This window comes from Eleginops maclovinus, chromosome 21 (assembly GCF_036324505.1).
Source record: "Eleginops maclovinus isolate JMC-PN-2008 ecotype Puerto Natales chromosome 21, JC_Emac_rtc_rv5, whole genome shotgun sequence".
NCBI classification, from domain to species: domain Eukaryota; kingdom Metazoa; phylum Chordata; class Actinopteri; order Perciformes; family Eleginopidae; genus Eleginops; species Eleginops maclovinus.
In genome coordinates, this window is record NC_086369.1 from 4,727,026 (window position 1) to 4,746,554 (window position 19,529).

General features: G+C 41.1%; 2 protein-coding genes across 2 annotated transcripts in view; both read left to right on the top strand.

The window, feature by feature from the left end:
- The window catches only part of tnikb (TRAF2 and NCK interacting kinase b), a 35,766-nt gene extending 22,255 nt beyond the window's left edge, over positions 1-13,511 (top strand). Inside the window, 16 exon segments of the mRNA XM_063874065.1 lie at positions 290-396; positions 774-889; positions 1,094-1,185; positions 3,050-3,109; positions 3,111-3,232; positions 3,875-3,989; positions 4,279-4,404; positions 5,589-5,697; positions 5,834-6,010; positions 6,122-6,265; positions 6,562-6,696; positions 6,920-7,020; positions 7,213-7,362; positions 8,142-8,301; positions 10,052-10,191; positions 10,780-13,511. Of these exon segments, the coding sequence (XP_063730135.1) occupies positions 290-396; positions 774-889; positions 1,094-1,185; positions 3,050-3,109; positions 3,111-3,232; positions 3,875-3,989; positions 4,279-4,404; positions 5,589-5,697; positions 5,834-6,010; positions 6,122-6,265; positions 6,562-6,696; positions 6,920-7,020; positions 7,213-7,362; positions 8,142-8,301; positions 10,052-10,191; positions 10,780-10,863 (1,938 nt within the window). The 3' untranslated portion in view covers positions 10,864-13,511.
- Positions 13,512-14,363: 852 nt separating this feature from the next.
- LOC134883905 (eukaryotic translation initiation factor 5A-1-like) lies at positions 14,364-19,499 on the top strand. The gene is made up of 5 exons (XM_063912398.1): positions 14,364-14,549; positions 16,096-16,281; positions 16,898-17,002; positions 17,450-17,581; positions 18,432-19,499. Exons 2-5 carry the CDS (start codon positions 16,114-16,116, stop codon positions 18,495-18,497), a joined length of 471 nt encoding a protein of 156 aa, XP_063768468.1. The 5' UTR covers positions 14,364-14,549; positions 16,096-16,113; the 3' UTR covers positions 18,498-19,499.
- Positions 19,500-19,529: the final 30 nt, after the last annotated feature.

Below are 19,529 nucleotides of genomic sequence, written 5' to 3' on the forward strand. Positions count from 1 at the left end.
CAAAAACATGAATCTGTTTTAAACTGACTTTTAATCATTTAAATCAAAGTAAAGATTCCTCTCCATGTGCGTGTATAAGCGTTGATGTTTCTGCATACCAACTTCAAATATGTGTTTTACAGTTTGTTCTCAAACAGTAAAGGGAGTGTTCATCCCAAAATCAAAATAGATGTTTTCACTTGTACCTGTAGTGCTTTATTATATTGTCATACAGGGAGATAAAATCTGTGTTGTAGGTGTGTAATGAAAACAGGTGGAGGTTCTAAAGGTGTGTGTTGTGTGTATTCAGGTTCCTCAGAGGACGACCTCCATCTCCCCTGCTTTAGTCAGAAAACACTCTCCTGGAAACGGACCTGGCCTTGGACACCGGGCCGGAGCCCACCCCATACGGGCCAGGTACATGCACACACACACACACACACACAGACACACACACACACAGACACACACACACACACACACACACATACACACACACACACACACACACACACACACACACACACACACACACACACAGACACACACACACGCGCACACTGACTTTAAGTTATTAAAAACACACTCACATTATATACGTATTTTATTTTGTTTATCCCCCACAATGTCATACATTTGCAGCTTGTTTTATCATGCTATACGTGGAACAAAACCAAAAAGTTTAGCCATTCTTTAAGGCATGTTTTGAATTTTCATCCGGAGGACACACACACATGATGATGCCTGCATTTTTTCCATATGAATGAGACGGCACTGTGTTTATGTTGTCTTAGCAACCCCGACCTGCGGAGGACGGACATTTCCATGGATACCCCGCTGAAGACGACAAGCAGCGGCAGTTCCTCCAGCTCCAGCACCCCAAGCTCCCATGGGGGGTCCAACGAGAGAGGTGCGCGCACACACGCGTTTGTGCTCTTCACTTATCGATGATAATTTCCCCCAAAAGTCCCTAAAATTAAAACACTTTCCTCACTTTCTAAAATTGCATTAACTTTACAAAAAGAACAAGCTCTGTACACTAAGTCCTCACCTACCTTAAGAAAGTTTTAGTTTCTAAAATCTTCAAAATGTTCCATGTCTTTTTATTGTTCAGGTAACCCACCAGCTAAGACTGAGGGCTCGACGCATTCTTCTTCCCATGAGACCAAAGAGGATGGCAGAGAGACACGACCCAGCCGGCCTGCAGTTAGTACACACTCACTCATACACACTCAAACACACACACACACACAAACACACACACACACACACACACACTCACTCTGAACTAACCACGTTGCTGTCCATGTTCACTCTCTTCCTCTCATCCTTTCCTCCATCCTTCCTTGCTCCTCAGAGCTATAAGAGAGCTGTAGACGAGGTTAGTGACATTTCTCCTCCTTCACCCTCTCTCTGCCTCACCCCTCTTCCCCCACCTCTAACTGAAATGTATCTATCCTCCCCTTGCACTCACCTGTCCCTTTTGTGGACTCCTGCACAGCTCTGCAATCCTACAGAAGTTTAATTGTATGGATCTCACATCTTGTTTTCCATCCCTTTACAAAGCAATAAAGAAACATCAGTCGCTGTTACCTAAGGCTGTTTTCAGATAGACTGCGTTGCATGAAAGAAAAGCAGCTCATATATTCATTTTACTGAGACAACTATCTCTAAAACACCACAATACCGTTCAACAAAAGAATAATAACCTAAAATCAATGACTATTTTTAATTCCACACTTGTGTATATATATGCAAATTGCGTAGACAGACAGATGTGTAAATCTAATATGGCATGTTTGCATATGACGCCTATCAGCGTGAAAGCCTTAACAACTTATTTCTCTCTCTGATGAAATGATGCTAACTGTGTTTTTTTCCTCTTGTATCAGAAATGAAGATGTCATTGAGTTCCTGTAGGTGTCATGTCTGCATCTCACCCCTTTACTTCCTGTTAACACATCTCTGCTCTCATATTTCATTTCCAGTCACACTTTCTCTCTTTCTGTTTCTCCCATTTTGTCTCTTTCATCAGGAGGAGTTGGTAAGATAACCCCCTCCCCATCCTCCACCACACTTCCTGACACTTTTTTTTTGCAGCTGAGGCTAAATTAAAAAAAGCCTGAACTTTGACATTTAACCCTCACTATCTTGCTGCTCGCTGCCCTCCCTACTATAACTTCTCACACTCATGTGGTCTCAAAATGTCAAATAGAATCACTAGCTTGTGCCACAAATAGTAAAACTCCCTTTCACTTTTCTTTCCCCTACTTGTTTCTTTCAAGCTGCCTCATATTGAATTACTCTGGAGATGTTAGTAGTACTCCGACTTCCACAAATATACCTTTTAAATGATTCTGCTAGTCTATCAAAATTGAAGCAGAAGTACAATTTGCTTGAAGTTGCATTTAGCTTCTTACAGATGGAAACACTTGATGAAAACATTGTGAGCTGTTCTTTAAATAGATGTTTTTGTTTTTTTGTTTGTCAGCTTATTACTTCATTGTATTCTATAAGATTATGTTAACTCGTATTATTTTATTCTGTTGATTTTTCTGATTTTGCTTTAAGTACTAATACATACATACAGTATATTTTAACATATACAGCCGCGGAAAAAATTAAGAGACCACTTCAGCATTATCATTTTCTCTTGTTTTATTATTTATAGACATGTCTTTGAGTTAAAGGGTTTTTTAAAATTGTATTCTATAAACTACTGATCATTTTTCTCTGTGTTGGAATTAAACAGACACTGGAATGGCTGCCATACATGTAGAGATAAAGATTTAAGAACAATTTGGAGTGGTCTCTTACTTTTCTCCGGAGCTGTATTTGCCATGTCTTATAATGAATCAATCATATTAATGTAAGGCCTTGAAAAAAATGTGCACCAACTTTATCACTCATTCACAGCTAGATTCTTTCAAATCTTAATTTTCAGTTTCTTTTTTTAAAGTTTCTGAGCTTTTCTGAGCTACTTAAAGCTGCAACCAAGGCAACTCTGAAGTCAGGACAAATATTTCTGGTGACTTTATTTTTATTAATCACATTTTGTGTTTTCCTGCAGGACCTGACTGCTCTGGCCAAAGAGTTGCGGGAGCTTCGTCAGGGTGAGGAGACGAGCCGCCCCCCAGGTCAAGGTGACGGACTACTCCTCCTCCAGCGAAGACTCCCACAGCAGTGAGGATGAGGAGGGGGAGGGCGGTGCTAGTGATGGGACCGTGGCCGTCAGCGACATACCGCGCATCATGTGAGTAATCCTGTTGAATATCCTACAGGAAATGATCCCTCAGTGGCCTTCCAAACACTGAGATAGACTGTGCACTTTATATGGGTCGTCTGTAAATGGAGTCCTAACATAAAATGTTCAAAAGCCCTTTAGCACAGGACTAGTTTTCCTTTGGGAGCTTTAGTCGTTTTAAAGTAATGTTTTAAAGTTTTTTTCAGTCTTTTTTCTTACTTTTTCCCCTGAATTTCGGAGGCTTTGTTTTGGTTTAATGACCCGGAAGTTTGAATTTTATGTTTCACCACTGCAGCTCTTGCTACCCACAACAAATATAAGTTAAACAAATTATCAAACTAACAAGTTTATATTTAAATTAACATTTTCACAGAGAGTTAAGGCTTTTAAAGATCATTTAATGCCAATCGGAATAACATTTTGCATGTAATTATTCCGCTTTAGGGATCTTTAGAAATTGTAATAAAATGTCTGAACTAATAATTTATACCATCCTACGTACCAGGTCTTAGAAAATAATAAGAGAAATAACAGTAAAGGATTCATTTTTTAGATTAATGAATGTCTTGCCTTTTAAGAATTTGCGGGAATGCTGCAAAAGAAATATATATACTGAGTAAAAGTACATTTATGTTGAATTGTGTCTTTCAGGCCAAATGCAGGTCAAAGTATGCACGAGGCCTTCAGCCTGATAGGAGGTCACAATGACAGCCACGACGACTCATATGGAAACAGCTCACAGGACAGCACCCTGATGATGAGAGAGGTGAGATCACCTTTGACCTCTATGACTCTACAATGATAATAATTGGACCCTCCATTTAGCCTCTTAGGCTCTGTCTACACACTGTGTCTTCTTCTGGCAGAGAGGCGCTGGCTTCACAGCGTTTCTGCATGTTGTGTGATAAAATATACAAAAGGGCTGTTTCCTCTGTTAAAAACCTCTGGATTCAGTGCCCACCTGCCCCCTTCTCTAAAACCAAACACAGCAGGTTTCCCCCCTCCGTCACCTGTGCTGTCAATCAAAGCCTGGCTGCACCCATCTCTCTCTGCAGAAACATGGCAGACGGAGGCGGAGCTCTGCTGCCAGCAATGGTTTCTCCGGCAACGCCAATCTTCCCGATTTGGTGCAGCAAAGCCCCTCTCCCCTTGTCTCCCCTGGCGACGCCCCCGGGGCCCAAGTAGGTGTAGCTGCACCCCACTTTCGGCCCTGATGACCCCACCCCCTGCCTGACCCCCACCCACACCTGAGACCAGCACCCTGCCACCTGTTCACCCTGTAACACCTCCACCTGCTCCTTGTGATGGGGAAATTACCTGTAGCCACCAATCAAACCAATCTACCTACAAACCTTCAAATTACTCCAAATGTTTAATCCAAACCCAAATCAATTTATAAAATCAATTGATAATGATGTCTTTTAATTGAAAACAATACCACAAATATTTGCAGTTTTACTACAGAAAATAATGATTAAGGTATAAGAGTTCATTTGATCAATCAATGTGTTTCACCGCAGTGATATTGCAGCTTCTCTTTGCGTCTTAGAGCAACAAGATTTTTTAGAAGCTAGGCTCTTTGCATGATGATTAAAATGACGTGGTACCTTTAATTTCCTGCCCTGCTCTATTTCAATCTCTGGCTCCAGTGATTGGGAAAAAAATGATTTATTTCCTCCCTTGCTCGTTTTTGCTCTGCTCGTTTTTATCCCTCTTTCTTCCTCCCCCTCTCAGTTTTCCAGAACCAGAAAGATTCCTCCACACTGAGCACATGATGCAGGTTTCTTAAAAATTAGTGAAATTGGAATAAAGTGGTGCAGGGATGTCCTATTTTGTAAGCAAACACTGAAGGTAGCATCATGTGAAGTCAAAAGTTAACGTTATACTATAAATAAACTAGAGCATGGTCGCATTACTTCACTTCACCACTGCTAAGCTAAACGTGGCTAATGTTTGGCCGTGATGACGTTAAGTACTCTCATTTAGACACTTGTCAGCAACTGCCCTTTTTTTAAATTCACCAGTAGGGTATTTACTGATGTATTTCACGCCTTAGAACAAATAGTTAACATCTCTTTAGCTTGTGGTAATCACACCCTTGTACCAGGAACATAAAGTACTAAAATGCTAACTCATTTTCAGGCTTAGGACTCAGTCCTGCACCACTCTATTACGAAGGATGAGGCCCAAAAGGGTTTTCATTATTGTGACCAATGAGAAAAAGAAAACAGAAAGTCCAATCTTTGGCTGAACAAACTCTTTCCTTTCATTTCAACAGTTACCTGCTTCATTCAGTTTCCCCAAAACGAACAAACCGTCTGGTAAACATGTCATTTACTTTATTCTTTATTTGTGTAATGTGCAGTACGGGATGGGGAGCAGTGGAGGATCCAAGTCTTCCTTCACTCCGTTCGTAGATCCGAGGGTTTACGGGACCTCACCGACTGACGACGACGATAACATCTCTGCTTCATGTAAGTTTAAGTCACAGCGGTAGTTGGGGAAAATCAAGATAATCTTAGGATATTTACCAGAAGAAAAACAACATTTATTTCTCAAAATGCGCATAAAAAAAGGCTAATGTGCGCTGTGTGTGTTGTTGTGTTGCAGCGCTGTTTGCTGACGAGCTTATGAAGCAGGAGCAGGAGCAGGCGCGGCTCAACGAGGCCCGAAAGATCTCTGTGGTCAACGTGAACCCGACCAACATCCGGCCGCACAGCGATACGCCCGAGATCCGCAAATACAAGAAACGCTTCAACTCTGAGATCCTCTGTGCAGCTCTTTGGGGTGAGCCTGAGAAACACCCTTTATTTATGTATTCATGCGTCCATTTATTTGTTTGTTTGTTCATTATTACATTTAATAAAGACATTCAAAATGATTCCTTTTTTTGTGCAGGAGTGAATCTGCTGGTGGGGACGGAGAATGGCCTGATGTTGCTGGATCGGAGCGGTCAGGGGAAAGTTTATAATTTGATTAATCGACGGCGCTTTCAACAGATGGACGTCCTGGAAGGACTCAACGTCCTTGTCACCATCTCAGGTGGGTGGCTCAGAATTTAGCTTTTGTGTAAGTATTATTGCTGCATTAGTGTTGCATGCCACTGCTGTAGATGATTTGTATCTCATTTATATACTGTCGGCTATTGTATTCTGCAGCAAAGCATTATTTTCAAAAGATCATTAGACGTTTTGTTTTTTTATTTTCACTTCTGAAGTTTTAAATAGTAAAACATGTAGTACAACATTGACCTGTGACATGTAGAGTAGAAGTAGCATTAAATGGAAATGTATAAACCTGAATATCAATTCTCTGAACTGTTTTTTTCTCCATACCAGGAAAGAAGAACAAACTTCGAGTGTACTACCTGTCCTGGCTGAGGAACAGGATACTACACAATGACCCTGAAGTGGAAAAGAAACAGGGCTGGATCACTGTCGGGGAGCTGGAGGGCTGCGTGCACTACAAAGTCGGTAAGAAAAACACGTTTCTGTGTCTTGTGAGGACACAAACATGGCAACACACCGACATGATTTTTAAGTATATATCTTATTCTTAATAATATTAGGATTGATAAAACAAAATGATAAAACATTTTTAAAAAAGTGGTTGTAGGCCAGTTGTGAATGGATAGGGTAACTGCAACTCAAAATATGTTTCTGCATATCTGACTGTTTTTATGCTTTTATTTTGCAGTGAAATATGAGAGGATTAAGTTTTTGGTGATTGCTCTGAAGAACGCAGTGGAGATCTACGCCTGGGCGCCTAAACCTTACCACAAGTTTATGGCCTTCAAGGTAAGATGTGGTGTTGAACAGTTGATAAAGTGGTTAAAAAGAATCTTTGTTTTTAAGAACATGTGAGCTGACAAGACAAAAGTTGACCCTTTATGTTTAAATACAACATGTCAATGCTGTGCAACTGGTGGTTAACTCTTAAATTCATTTTTCCTTTTGTTTATTGTGTTTAATAAATGTTTTCCTCTGCAGTCGTTCACTGACCTGCAGCACCGCCCTCAGCTGGTGGACCTGACGGTGGAGGAGGGTCAGAGGTTAAAGGTCATCTATGGCTCCAGTGTCGGCTTCCACGTCATCGATGTGGACTCTGGAAACCCCTACGACATCTACATCCCCTCACATGTTAGTTTCTGTGTGTGTGTGTGTGTGTGTGTGTGTGTGTGTGTGTGTGTGTGTGTGTGTGTGTGTGTGTGTGTGTGTGTGTGTGTGTGTGTGTGTGTGTGTGTGTGTGTGTGTGTGTGTGTGTGTGTGTGTGTGTGTGTGTGTGTGTGTGTGTGTGTGTGTGTGTGTGTTTAGACATTCATTTTATTTAATTGCATTTCATTGAATGTTCAGATATCTCGTTTAATTTCTGGCTGAGTGAATGGAGGAAAGAATGAAAGGATGGCTGCATTCATGATTGAGTGAATGAGTGAGTAAATAGATACATTAATGGATAGATAAAGGATTGATTGGCTACAGGGATTGCTGCCATAATGAGTGAGTGAATAAATAGTTTGCGATGTTGGATAAAGGAGTGATTGAAGAATGGACAACTTTCTAAATGAGTGCGCGAATGAACACGTGAATAAATAAAGTAGTGAATGGATTAGAGAGTGAGTAATGAATGAGTGATGTTGCAGGTGAGTTGGCGTCCTCCTCTAACCTCGGTCTGGTTACAGTAAGATACGGATTGGGGGGTAAGGGAGAAGGAGACGGTAGCCACAGTGACCGCCTTACATGAATCACTATCATGTGCTCGTGTCTGTTTCCATGGCGATTGCGTGGCTGAATATGGAGCGGGGAGCCTTTATTGTTGCAGCAGTTTCTCCTCTCTCAGGGAGGGGACAGTGGGGGGGTTAGTGATCACAGCAGCTAATCCCCTGCCCCCCCCCAAACTCCTCACCCCCCCCCCCTCGCAGATTCAGGGTCAGGTGACCCCGCACGCCATCGTGGTGCTGCCCAAGACGGACGGTATGGAGATGCTGCTGTGCTACGAGGACGAGGGCGTCTACGTCAACACCTACGGACGCATCACCAAAGACGTGGTGCTGCAGTGGGGCGAGATGCCAACCTCCGTCGGTACGTCAACCAATCAGCTCGCTTCTCCCTCAACCCCACTGACCTCTGACCTCTATGATCGGATCATCCTTTCACCTTCACTTCTACTATCTCCTCTTCCTCCTCCGTTCAAAGCAACACTCCTCTCTCTCCTCCTGCCTTCTGCTTTCCGCTTAAACAAGAAGATCGTAGTGTCACCTGTTTCATATCAAAGGGATACAACAGGCTTTTGGAAGGTTTAATAACTTTCTTTGTGATGTAACTTTTACATATGATGTAAACAAACAGTAGTTGCTAAAACCATCCATGTGAAACGGATAGTTCTGTTGCTTCATAATAAAACTTTCAGAAAATATCAGCAGCTGATGTAGGGAATCAGCTTTATGAGGCACATACAATATCAGTATTTTCAAATTCAGACATTAAAATATGTCTTGTTGTTTTTTTTTGTTCTAACATAAGACTGCATATAATCCAGATAATGAAGCAATTAAAAACCAAGCTAAATTGGAAAGCTACAATTTAAAATAATTACAGCTTAACGATAGGTAGATAAAAATACACAAAAAAGGGGGTGAAAGTTAGGAAGTATAAACAAATGTCATTAATATCATGACACAGTTATTTACATAAAAATATGAACCCAAAAACTGATTGTATCTCTTTAATGTCGAGTGTTGAAAATCCATTTTCTGCATGAGCACACACACTTTTACTTTGAACACTTTTTTGTATACATGTTATTCTATTTGTGGGGGGAAATGACTTTGTGTTGTTGGTCCGTTCTCTTGTTCTGTATTAAATATTTCCAAAAAATCTTACATTCATCCTTGATTGCATGAGATCCGAAAACAAGATAATTCCGCAATTCTGCAAAACTATTAATCTATTCTTCACACTCACTCAGTCACACACACAGTCAAAACACATGGAGAGGAAACTCAAGCACATCAGGGATGGATCTTGGATTTTATGTTTTGAGTCGAAGCTTAAGTGTTTTTCCATTCAGCCGTTCTCAGTGTACAATATCCTGAATGATGATGATATTTGACTGCTGGCTCTGTGTGTGGACATCACCTCTTGTTAACATGTTTGTGTGTATTTAATGTCAAACCAGAGTTTCTCACAGCCAAGCCCGGCCTCAGCCCCCCTCCTGTCTTCAAGGACAATCATAAATACTGCATCGTCGTACTGTTTTCACTCAACAACAGCAAAAACTTTATTGCAAGAGGGGAAAAAACCTTCCACTGGATGTTATTTCTGTGACAGAGGAAGGTGCACATCGTTGCCAGCTGGACCTTCTCTGCTGATGCTTTTCCATCACTTTGTAACGCACACTTTAGTCGTTCGAACAGATTGTTAGCAGTTCACCTCCACCGAGTTTCTATTCTCATTGGGTCAAAGCTTTACCACTGTAATGCTTTATGGTAGAGCAGTTATCCAAAAAAAACGAATTCATCACTAATGCTGCTAGTCTCAGACCTCCTACGTCATTCAATGGTGCTCCAATAATTCGTATATATCAAACTCAATGGAAACCGAGCAAAAACCTTTTTCAACACAAAGAGCTTGTAATGGTTTTAAATCGGTCAGAAACTGCTGCAATAATCTCCTCCCAGAGGTGAGGCGGAGGATGTGTGACTGGCTTGGATGTGAGACTGGTGCTGAGTCTTCTCCTGTCAAATCCCCCGCTGTGTGTGTGCGTGTGTGCGTGTGTGCGTGTGTGCGTGTGTGTGTGTGTGTGCGTGTGTGCGTGTGTATGTCCTTGCAGCCTACATCCACTCCAACCAGATCATGGGCTGGGGAGAGAAGGCCATTGAGATCCGCTCCGTGGAAACGGGACACCTCGATGGAGTTTTCATGCACAAGCGAGCTCAGCGACTGAAGTTCCTGTCGGAGAGGAACGACAAGGTGAGTCCTGAGAACACCTGCACTACCCGAAACATTACATTTACGAGTATGAACAAGCTCAGCCTTTAACCTTATATTTTTTTTGATCACAGCATCCCTGTCTTCTGTGACTTTTCAAAAACATGTAAACTATCAGTTGATACTTACAATGAGACATTTTGGTCAGTCCTGTGGTTAACAGGGATGTTTTTTGGCCCTTTTCCCATGAGTAGGGCTTAAATTACAGGAATATTGTCGTTATCAATTAATCTGTCAATATTCTTCTTGAATCATCAATTGATGATTTATAACATTCCAGAAATAATAAGAAATGTGCAACCAAGCTTCTGAAAGTCCATAGTGAAGGCTTTAAAAGTAGTGTTTTTGTCTGATATAGAAACTTACAAAACAGGAAATCTCCAACATTCCTATTATATGCCAATTTGCTAAAGAATGTGAATCATTTTGGAAATCTCTTTGTATCACTCCATAAATCAGAAGCAAACTGAACAGATGTATATAATATATGTTCAGTTTTCCAATCAATATGTAAGTACATAAGCTGAACCATATCTACTCTATACCCTGTATCACCGCTCCTCCCTGCAGGTTTTCTTCGCGTCGGTGCGCTCCGGAGGAAGCAGCCAAGTCTTCTTCATGACACTCAACAGAAGCTCCATGATGAACTGGTAACCTCCAACAACACGATCCTCCTCTTCTTTGCTCTGAACATCTGCCAACATCAGGAGGAGTGTGTGTGTGTGTGTGTGTGTGTGTGTGTGTGTGTGTGTGTGTGTGTGTGTGTGTGTGTGTGTGTGTGTGTGTGTGTGTGTGTGTGTGTGTGTGTGTGTGTGTGTGTGTGTGTGTGTGTGTGTGTGTGTGTGTGTATCTGTGTGTGTCTGTGTGTGTCTGTGTGTGTGTGCTGAGGAAATCAAGAGCTGCTGAAGGGACAAAATTGCAACTGGATTAAACTCGCAGTAAGAACACCCTCCACCCTCTGGAGGGCGTTGCAGGTGACTCCACACACTGACAGCAGCATTCCCTATAAAGGACGACGACGACGACATCTCGCCGAGTAGCCTTTGACTTCCTGTTGGAGAGAAGGGGAGCTGGGGAGAAAATCTCTGTGTAGCACATTACTGATTCCTGACAGGGTGTTCACACTGCGAGCAAAATTTCTTGCTTGTTGGTGAAGATGCAGGTGTTCTGAATTCAATTATACAGCGTTCACAGGGCTGGGTTATAGTGAGAAAAAAACCTGCTTTCTAAGGTAGCATCAATAGAAGAAGAAAACTTTAAAAATGACCAAAATAGCAGATGCAGCTGGTTTAAAAGTCACCAAAATCACTTTAGAGTACATCCACACTAGGCTGGCTAAGGTTTTTGCCACCAAACCTTAATCGTATTTTATCTCCAAAATAAATGTGTAAAAATACATAAACTCTCACCAAATGTTGAGCTATAGACGAGCCAGAATGAACCGTTGCAAACTGTCATTAGAGATCATCTTCAAAAGAGATTTTCTGTTCCCTAATTGTGTTATATGACAAATAATCCTTACAACAACCTAAAGATGCTAATGTAGACACACGTTATTTTCAAGCTTTTCAGTCCAAGTGTGGATGTGCGCTGAATCAGCATTTTATCACCATAAGACCAAATATTGAATTCAGATTTAATATTATATGATGAAAAGTAATGACTGAATCTTCATGGATGTTTTCGAGACTCACATCTTGTAGCAAAACCTCAAAGTGTGTTTTCTTTGCGCTGTCAGATGTTTCATGATAAAACACATCACAATCCATAAAACCGGTGTTTCCCCTGATCATTGCTCTCTATCTGTAGGAAATGAAAGACTTTATGACGGTGTTGCTCACAGTGTGAACACTCACTTTGAGTGCTGTTGCTGCTGCTGCTGAAACACCTTCTGTCTCTTCCCCTTTAGAAAAAAAAAGATACAAAAAAGCAGTGGGAAATGGGGGATTTTATACTTGTTGTTGAGGATGCACGGCTTCTTTGTCCTGGTGTATATCTGGCAGAGGAAGGAAGGTTGTAGATATTGTATTATTGCTGCAACAGCAACACAATAACGTCACATCATTTCTCACAAAAGGGACTTGGCGTAGAGCAGTTGCCAACTTCTGGACGTTTTGTTCTTCCAACTTTTTTCAATCCCTGCTGTTCTGTGTACACTGTGTAAATACTCACTTTGATGTTAAGGACAGACTTTGCAAAAGCAGGTGACAATACTGGAGAAAAAAATATGAAAGTCTCGCTTTTTTTTTCATACCTCTGTAAAATCTGTCCGTTGAGGAGTGGACTCACACAAAGGTTTTGTTTGGGTTGACACCTAAAGTTGACTCTCTTTCTGTGTAGTTCATCACTGTTGATTAAGTTGTGCATTTTGCATGGTGACAAACATGTTTTACCTGTCGTCACTTATTATGAATTGTAAGTTTAAGGCAATACACAGACTAAAAAAGCTGGACGCTGCTGGAAGTTTTGAAACTTAGCTTCTCCTCTGTGATTTTATCCCATGAGAAACGGTCAGATAAATCAAGATTGTACACTGGATTAGTATACATTTATCATTAAATGTATACTTTTTGTTGATGCTCACACTTAGAGCAGCTTATAAAAAGCGAGCAGGGGAGGCTCAGCATCACTTTGAGGACATTTTCTACTTTTTACCCTTTGATGATTGTCTCTGTAAAAGCTGATGTTTGTGGGATTGTGATCAGGCTGCGAGAGAGGAAAGATGTTCACCTTTTACTTGATATTTCTTTTTATTGTTCTTTGATCTTAAAGGATGTTACAGGTTTTCCATGTGCAGAATGTTAGCATTAATCAGCCTGTGAATAAAGGTCAGGGTCAGTGTGAGAGACCATAGATAAAAAGATATATATACTGTAAGAATTTTCGTTTATGATGATATCTTACTGATCATTTTAGAGGAAGACAAAAAATAATAATGTTCACTAATGAAAGCTTAGTTGTCTTTCTACAGAATAGAAAACATAGCTATAAGAATTTCTAAAAAGAAAAATATACACTGTTTTTATTGTGGTATTATTTGTATTTGTATTTCAATTTTTGTACGTATCAGGACTGTGAACGTATGTACGGCTGTCAGCCTGTGAGTGTGTGTCTGTGTGTGTGAGCGTGAGTGTGTGTGTAGATGAGCAGGTGTGTGCACAGGTGGGTGACATGCATGTGAGTGTACGTTTTCACCTTTTCTGAATCACTGGAATCAGTCAAAAAGACGACCTCAATCTGGTATCACACATCTGTGATGTTGAAAAATCTACAATAAATGTCCTCTCCTTGTACAGCAACAACACCTGCTCCACTCTCTTTCTTTTTCAATTCATTTATGCCACAGATTAGTTGAGAAATACATGGGCTACTAGCATGAAGTTGAACAAAGGGCCCTGGCAAAATGAGTCCCTGACAATATCAAAACGTTTTTACAACCATTATCAAGGCACATACCATTGTGTTTGTGGGTCAACATTTACACATTTAACACCGTTTTGGTGCCCTATTAATTACCTAGGACTGATGCATAGACTGTAGAAAAATATGCTGGTTTCTTGGGTTCCTTTTTTAAAAATCTGCTCAAACAGTAGTGCTTGACATCAGTACTGAACCGAGGTCATCAACCGAAATACTTCATTAGTTATTAATAAAGTAGTAAGAGTTAAAATTATACTTGCAGTTCTGTGGGGTTACACTTAGGCTCACCGTGCTTTGATGATACACCTGTTAGTATTGTGAGAATAATCAATATATATTGGTGAGTGGTGGTGTTAAATTGATCTGATTAATCATCTGAAAATCTGATTAAATTGATCTGATTAATCATCTGAAAATCTGATTAAATAAACGATGAGCTAAGAGGCTTGGAAACGCCTATGCCCCTCCAAAGGAGAGGGTAACAAAGCTGTTGGAATTAAGAGATCGAGTCGTTTCCTATCAGCTGTGTTGATAAATATGTGTTGTCATTATTAGGTACCAAACACAGATTATCAAATCAGTGGAATAAAATGTGTAGGCTGGGACATCTTTGCACCTCCTGCAGTTTGAATATTGCAAAAACCCATACTAGGATTTTGATTCCATTTTGATTAATCGTGCAGCCCTACAAAGTACTGCCGTGACTGAGAGGGTTGGCCATTAGTTTAGCAAAACACGCCTCTTGCCACCTTAAAAAAAAACAGCAGATGTGGGTTGCCAGGTTGGATTTCTTTAGACCTGGCATCCCTTTCTGCCAGGCTGCTCCCGGAAATCATAACCCCCTCCTCCCCTCTCCTTCTACGGATGCTGCAGTAAAGTTGGCCGCGCTTGCGCACTTTCGGTCCTCTTTTTCTTGGAAGGTAAGTGTGGCATGGCGTGTGTTTCTGCTTTGGGGGGGATAAACGGGGGACTTAACGTTTTTTTTATTGAATGAATAACGGAATCGGAGACACTGAAGTACCCATGCAGTGTTTTGAGAAGCTGGTGAAGTAGTTATTTGGTTTCTCGGTAGATGTTAGTCGGTTGCAGGCCGGGGTGTGGGTGTCGGTGCTCCAGCTAGCGTTACCAGATTGAATAAAAGGGACATGAGGCCTCCGGCGGCGCGCTTCGTAGAAGTCGCTTGTCATTCTCCACGCTAATGTCTACCTTTTCCCTGTGAGGAAAATCAGAATCAGCTGGCTATTATTCACCTTATGGTTCAATTAAATGTCGGAAATGTAAACACAACAGTCCGCGTATCAGCTGCTCCCGACCGAGCGTCAATTTCGCTTTTATTTGGACGCAGCTGAATGGATAGCTAGCATGTTAGCATCCTATTAGCTAACAGACAGATAACGGTACTCGCTATTTGTGAAGCAGAAGAGCAAGTTAGGCGGTAATTGAACACCTTTACAGCTAACAATTAGCCTAACCAGGCTTTGTTAATTTAGTAGACAGTGTTAAATCGAAAAATCCAACAATATTTGCAAACGGTGTGACGTTATTGCTAGTTGTCTTTGTACCGTTATCAGGCGCTGTTGCACTTGTTAACTCCAGGCCGGCGAACCTGCTTCACGCTGGCTCGTGTGTTAATGTCAGATTACTCAAATAACTCCCTCAATTCCCCTTTGAGAGACAGTGTTTTTATTTGAACCCACTGTCAACCATTGAGCTGATTGGCTATTGTTGTTAAGTTCTGTTTGCTAACAAAAGTGCTAACGTGATCATTTAAAGTGGTGCTGTCCACTGGCCTCGTGTTGATGCAGGCTCTTATCCACGTGTTTCTGTGGGTTTATTTTTAGATTGACTTTTTTGTTCTCAGTGGATTTAATTGAAAATACGTAAAACATGAGGATGCTACTTTTGTCAAGATCTCGCGATATCTATTTACATGTCAGTGCTCGATCCGCACAGTGGTACACTGTAAATGCTGCAAGGGGCTCCCAGCAAAGCAATTTATGCAAATTAAACCAGAAAAATACTTCCCTTTTAGGTATGTAGTGCAAACATGCCCGTCAGAATGCCTAATTTGTTGGTGGTTACAGAGGGCAAGTCTGGATTTGTGCTGTTACACACTGGTGTATTATAAGAAGTTATCCTTTCATTAAGGCACCTGTCATGTAAGCAATCAACTCATACTCAATTAAATGTAGAGTGGTGATATTTTATTTATGTCAATATCTCAGATAAAAGGTAGGAGACATTATCTTTATCCATCTTAGTCAATTTTTACTGCAGATGTAAATCTACAAAATCAGCAAACTACTAAAAAGGATGCACCAAAGGTTTCTTAAACAGGACTAACAAAAACACAATGCTTAAACATCAAGATGAAGTTAACACATCAGAACTAGTCCACGGATAAATCCTGTCATGGCTGTATTTTTCAGTTTGAATATTTTCTTTTTCTTTACGTATATTTTACAGCACCGCTGACCCATCACCATGTCAGATCCCGATCTTGACTTCACGACTGGCGAGTCTGGCGCCTCCGCCACTTACCCTATGCAGTGCTCCGCTCTGCGTAAGAACGGGTATGTGGTGCTGAAGGGACGCCCCTGCAAAATTGTGGAGATGTCCACCTCCAAGACCGGCAAGCACGGTCATGCCAAGGTAAAATGATCCTTAACGTATGGTTGTGTAGCCCCTTCAAAATGATGGCAGTAGTTTAGTAATAAAAACTCAAGCAGTGTCAAAGACGAGCTTGGCAGAGACCCGAGGCTCGGCTTGGGCCTTCGGGCCTCTCACATTTCAGACCAGTACGCTCGAGCTGTGAGAAATGTGGCTGTATTAATGCAGTCTCCTTATCTTTTCCTTTTTATAAACACCAAGGTGCCCCTGCATGTACTTTGTCCTCCTGTGGACTTCTTACTAAATGGAACATTTTAATAATTGCTGTACATATTCAAAGTTGCTATCAGTTAATTAGGGATTAAAACTCTAAAGTGTGTATATCAAAGTGCTTTTTGTTTTGAAATCATTGTCTCACCTTAATCCTGCTACAATGGAAAATGCCTCTGACCTTTTTTGGGTCTCGTCTGTCCTCGTAGTGTTTATATTTAGCATTATACCATAGACACTCAATGTTGGCGTATATATTCTCCGTATATCCTGCATTTGTATTTCTTTGTGTTGCTTTCATAAGCTTCATGTTTTGTGTTGTAAAGTTAACACTGACAGGTCTCTGAAATACTTCCCAACACTTTGTAATAAACAATTTCTTCTATAGGTTAACATGGTTGGTATCGACATCTTCACCAACAAGAAGCATGAAGATATGTGCCCCTCCACCCACAACATGGATGTTCCCTCCATCAAGAGGATAGACTACCAGGTACACAGGCAGACCATTTTTGTTTTATCATATCTAATACCACTGCAGTTAACCAAGGAAACCATAACCTGATTAGAAAGACATGGTTTGCATAATTTACATTGGGCAGCTCAAGTGCCACCTAATATGAAGATTGGGTGTATTTTTTTTCTAGTTGATGATCAGTGTGTTTCATTAATCTTCAATATTGTTAGTAGAACATTTTCTCTAAATCTAAGATTAGCTTTGAAAATTCAATCTTCCAATATGAACACAACAACAAAAGAGATATATTAATGTCGCTGTTCATACACTGTTCATGTAAGCGTCATCAAAAGGAATACACCCCGTAGGTTATTAATTTTACTGGAACTATCAGATGCTTTCATAGAACCTGCCAAAAATCTAAACTTGTTTGCAACGCTGAACAGATGTTGTGTAATTGATGGTTTTGTGTCTCCTTTCCAGCTGGTTAACATCAACGAAGGCTACATGACCTTGATGAGCGACAACGGTGAAATCAGGGAGGACCTGAAGGTCCCTGAGAGCGAAGTCGGCAAGGAAATCGAGACTAAGTTTGAAGCCGGTGATGAATTCATGGTAAGTCTCAAAGCTCTTGCCAAAAGTCGCTGTGGCGACCACATTTCCCGTGTATACAGCTACCATGTTTTATCAAGTCTCGCATGGGATTATTGTTTAATAGCAGAATGCAACCATTTTGTTTTTCTATTGGGATATTGTTAGTAAAGCAGCCTTTCTATGTGCAAAGTAAAACATTAACTTCATGTGTTTAAATGTAGTTTTTTAATATAACTATCAGGTGTGAACTAAGACTACTGGGAACAAGTTACATTTTTAGATTTGTGCCAAAGGGTCACTTTAATTTTCTGAAGGAATGTTTTTATCCTTTTGTGGAAGGACAAATGTAAATGTACAGTTTTAAACAGTTTGGTCCCCTTTTCTATATTTATCTGTTCTGTGTAATTGCAAGTATCTGAAGTGTCAAAGTAAAGGAAGACGGATAAGTCATGTCTTTATTTTTAAACGCTGTGGATTTTAGCCACCAAAATGTAGGGGCTTCATGTTTGAAAAATACTGGCCCTGGCTGCTTAATAAATGACCTGTGGGACCTGTGCACGAAGATATTAAATTACTCGTGAGGGTCACAAGATACTCTTTGGTGTGATGCAAGTCCTGGGTGGTATGCATTTTGAATGTTATAGTCGTGAAGATGCCCGACACCTGAAACTGATGACGATATGGCAAATTCTCTGCGTTGTTTGTCATAAATAGCCTCTCATGAAGAAGCAGAAATCTGTCTGCCATGTGTTTTCATAATTTTGACATTAACGCAGACAGGATTGTTGTCACTCCGGGGGGAAAGGGTGAAGCTCGAGCTGTGTGTGTAAAGTTTCAGATGATTGACTCAAACATGTTGTGCTCTCTGCAGGTCACTGTCATTGCTGCCATGGGGGAGGAATGTGCTATCGCTACCAAGGTCCTGACCAGCAAATAGACGACAGAATTTGCTTCCCAGGCAACAAGCACCACCCACAACCAGTCTCTTGCATTCTCATTGGTTCTGTCACCAAAGCGTCGGCCTTCACAGACAACCTCAATCAATCTGTTGTGATTTCTCTCATCATTGATCTTATGGTTTATTAGATCTCCCCTTCTCATTTCTCTTTTCCATTGCTGTTGGGGGAAGTTCCACTGCAGCCTCTGCCTGATCACTGAGGTTTTGTTTGGTAACTTTATATAAAACAACTTCAAAAATAATGATCAGTTGCTCATTCCTGCTTATTTTTGCCTTCAAAGTGTTGGTTTCACCACTCACATTCCTGAATGTTTAAATAACAACGGGATTCAGCTTTTGTATGATTATTTTTTATATTCTTAAAGATAGCCTTTTAGAAGGGTGGGGAGGGGTTAGTTTTGAGTTAAGGCAGTGGGAGGGAGGGTAGCCCCTTGTAGATGCAAAATTCTGGTTTAGGCCATCCCTCTAGCAGCCATACCGCTTTCCAGCATGGCATCAGCTCTGGTTCCTGCGTGGATTGGGCTCAACCAAGGCCCTTTTCTCTCCCCTAATCGCTGGGATTGGTGATGGCGAGCACTTATGAGCACTTGAGGTCCACCCCAGCATGTCAAAGCTCTAAAAACTCAAGAAAAGAGAAGTGTTTTTTTTTTTTTCTCCCCAAGAACAGGAACAAACTTCAGTGATTTACCCTCGTGATGCCAGTCTCTTGTCTGTGTAAAAGTCGGAGGGGCGCTCACACCTCTCGTACATCGGGGCCCCGGCCACCCCCCAATACAAAAGGAGTGTTATATTTTGTTTTGAGAGGCATGAGTGTGTAGCGTTGTGGGCCTCGGACATGTGAGGCGTGTTTCTTTTCGAGGGACTCGATCGGGTTGGGGAGGGTGGTAGAGTTGCAAACGTTTTGTTCACTCGAGGCCTTTGTCACCTGACTGGAGATGGCAAAAAAATAAAATGATGAAACAAATGGACAAAAACTGCAAACTATTGTCTGGTTTTCTGTCTCTACTATCC

Coding starts and splice junctions, on each gene's coding strand:
- LOC134883905 (XM_063912398.1), top strand. CDS start 16,114: ATGTCAGATCCCGATCTTGACTTCACGACTGGCGAGTCTGGCGCCTCC. Junction 17,003..17,449: donor TCAAGAGGATAGACTACCAG/GTACACAGGCAG, acceptor TCTCCTTTCCAG/CTGGTTAACATCAACGAAGG. Junction 17,582..18,431: donor AAGCCGGTGATGAATTCATG/GTAAGTCTCAAA, acceptor TGCTCTCTGCAG/GTCACTGTCATTGCTGCCAT.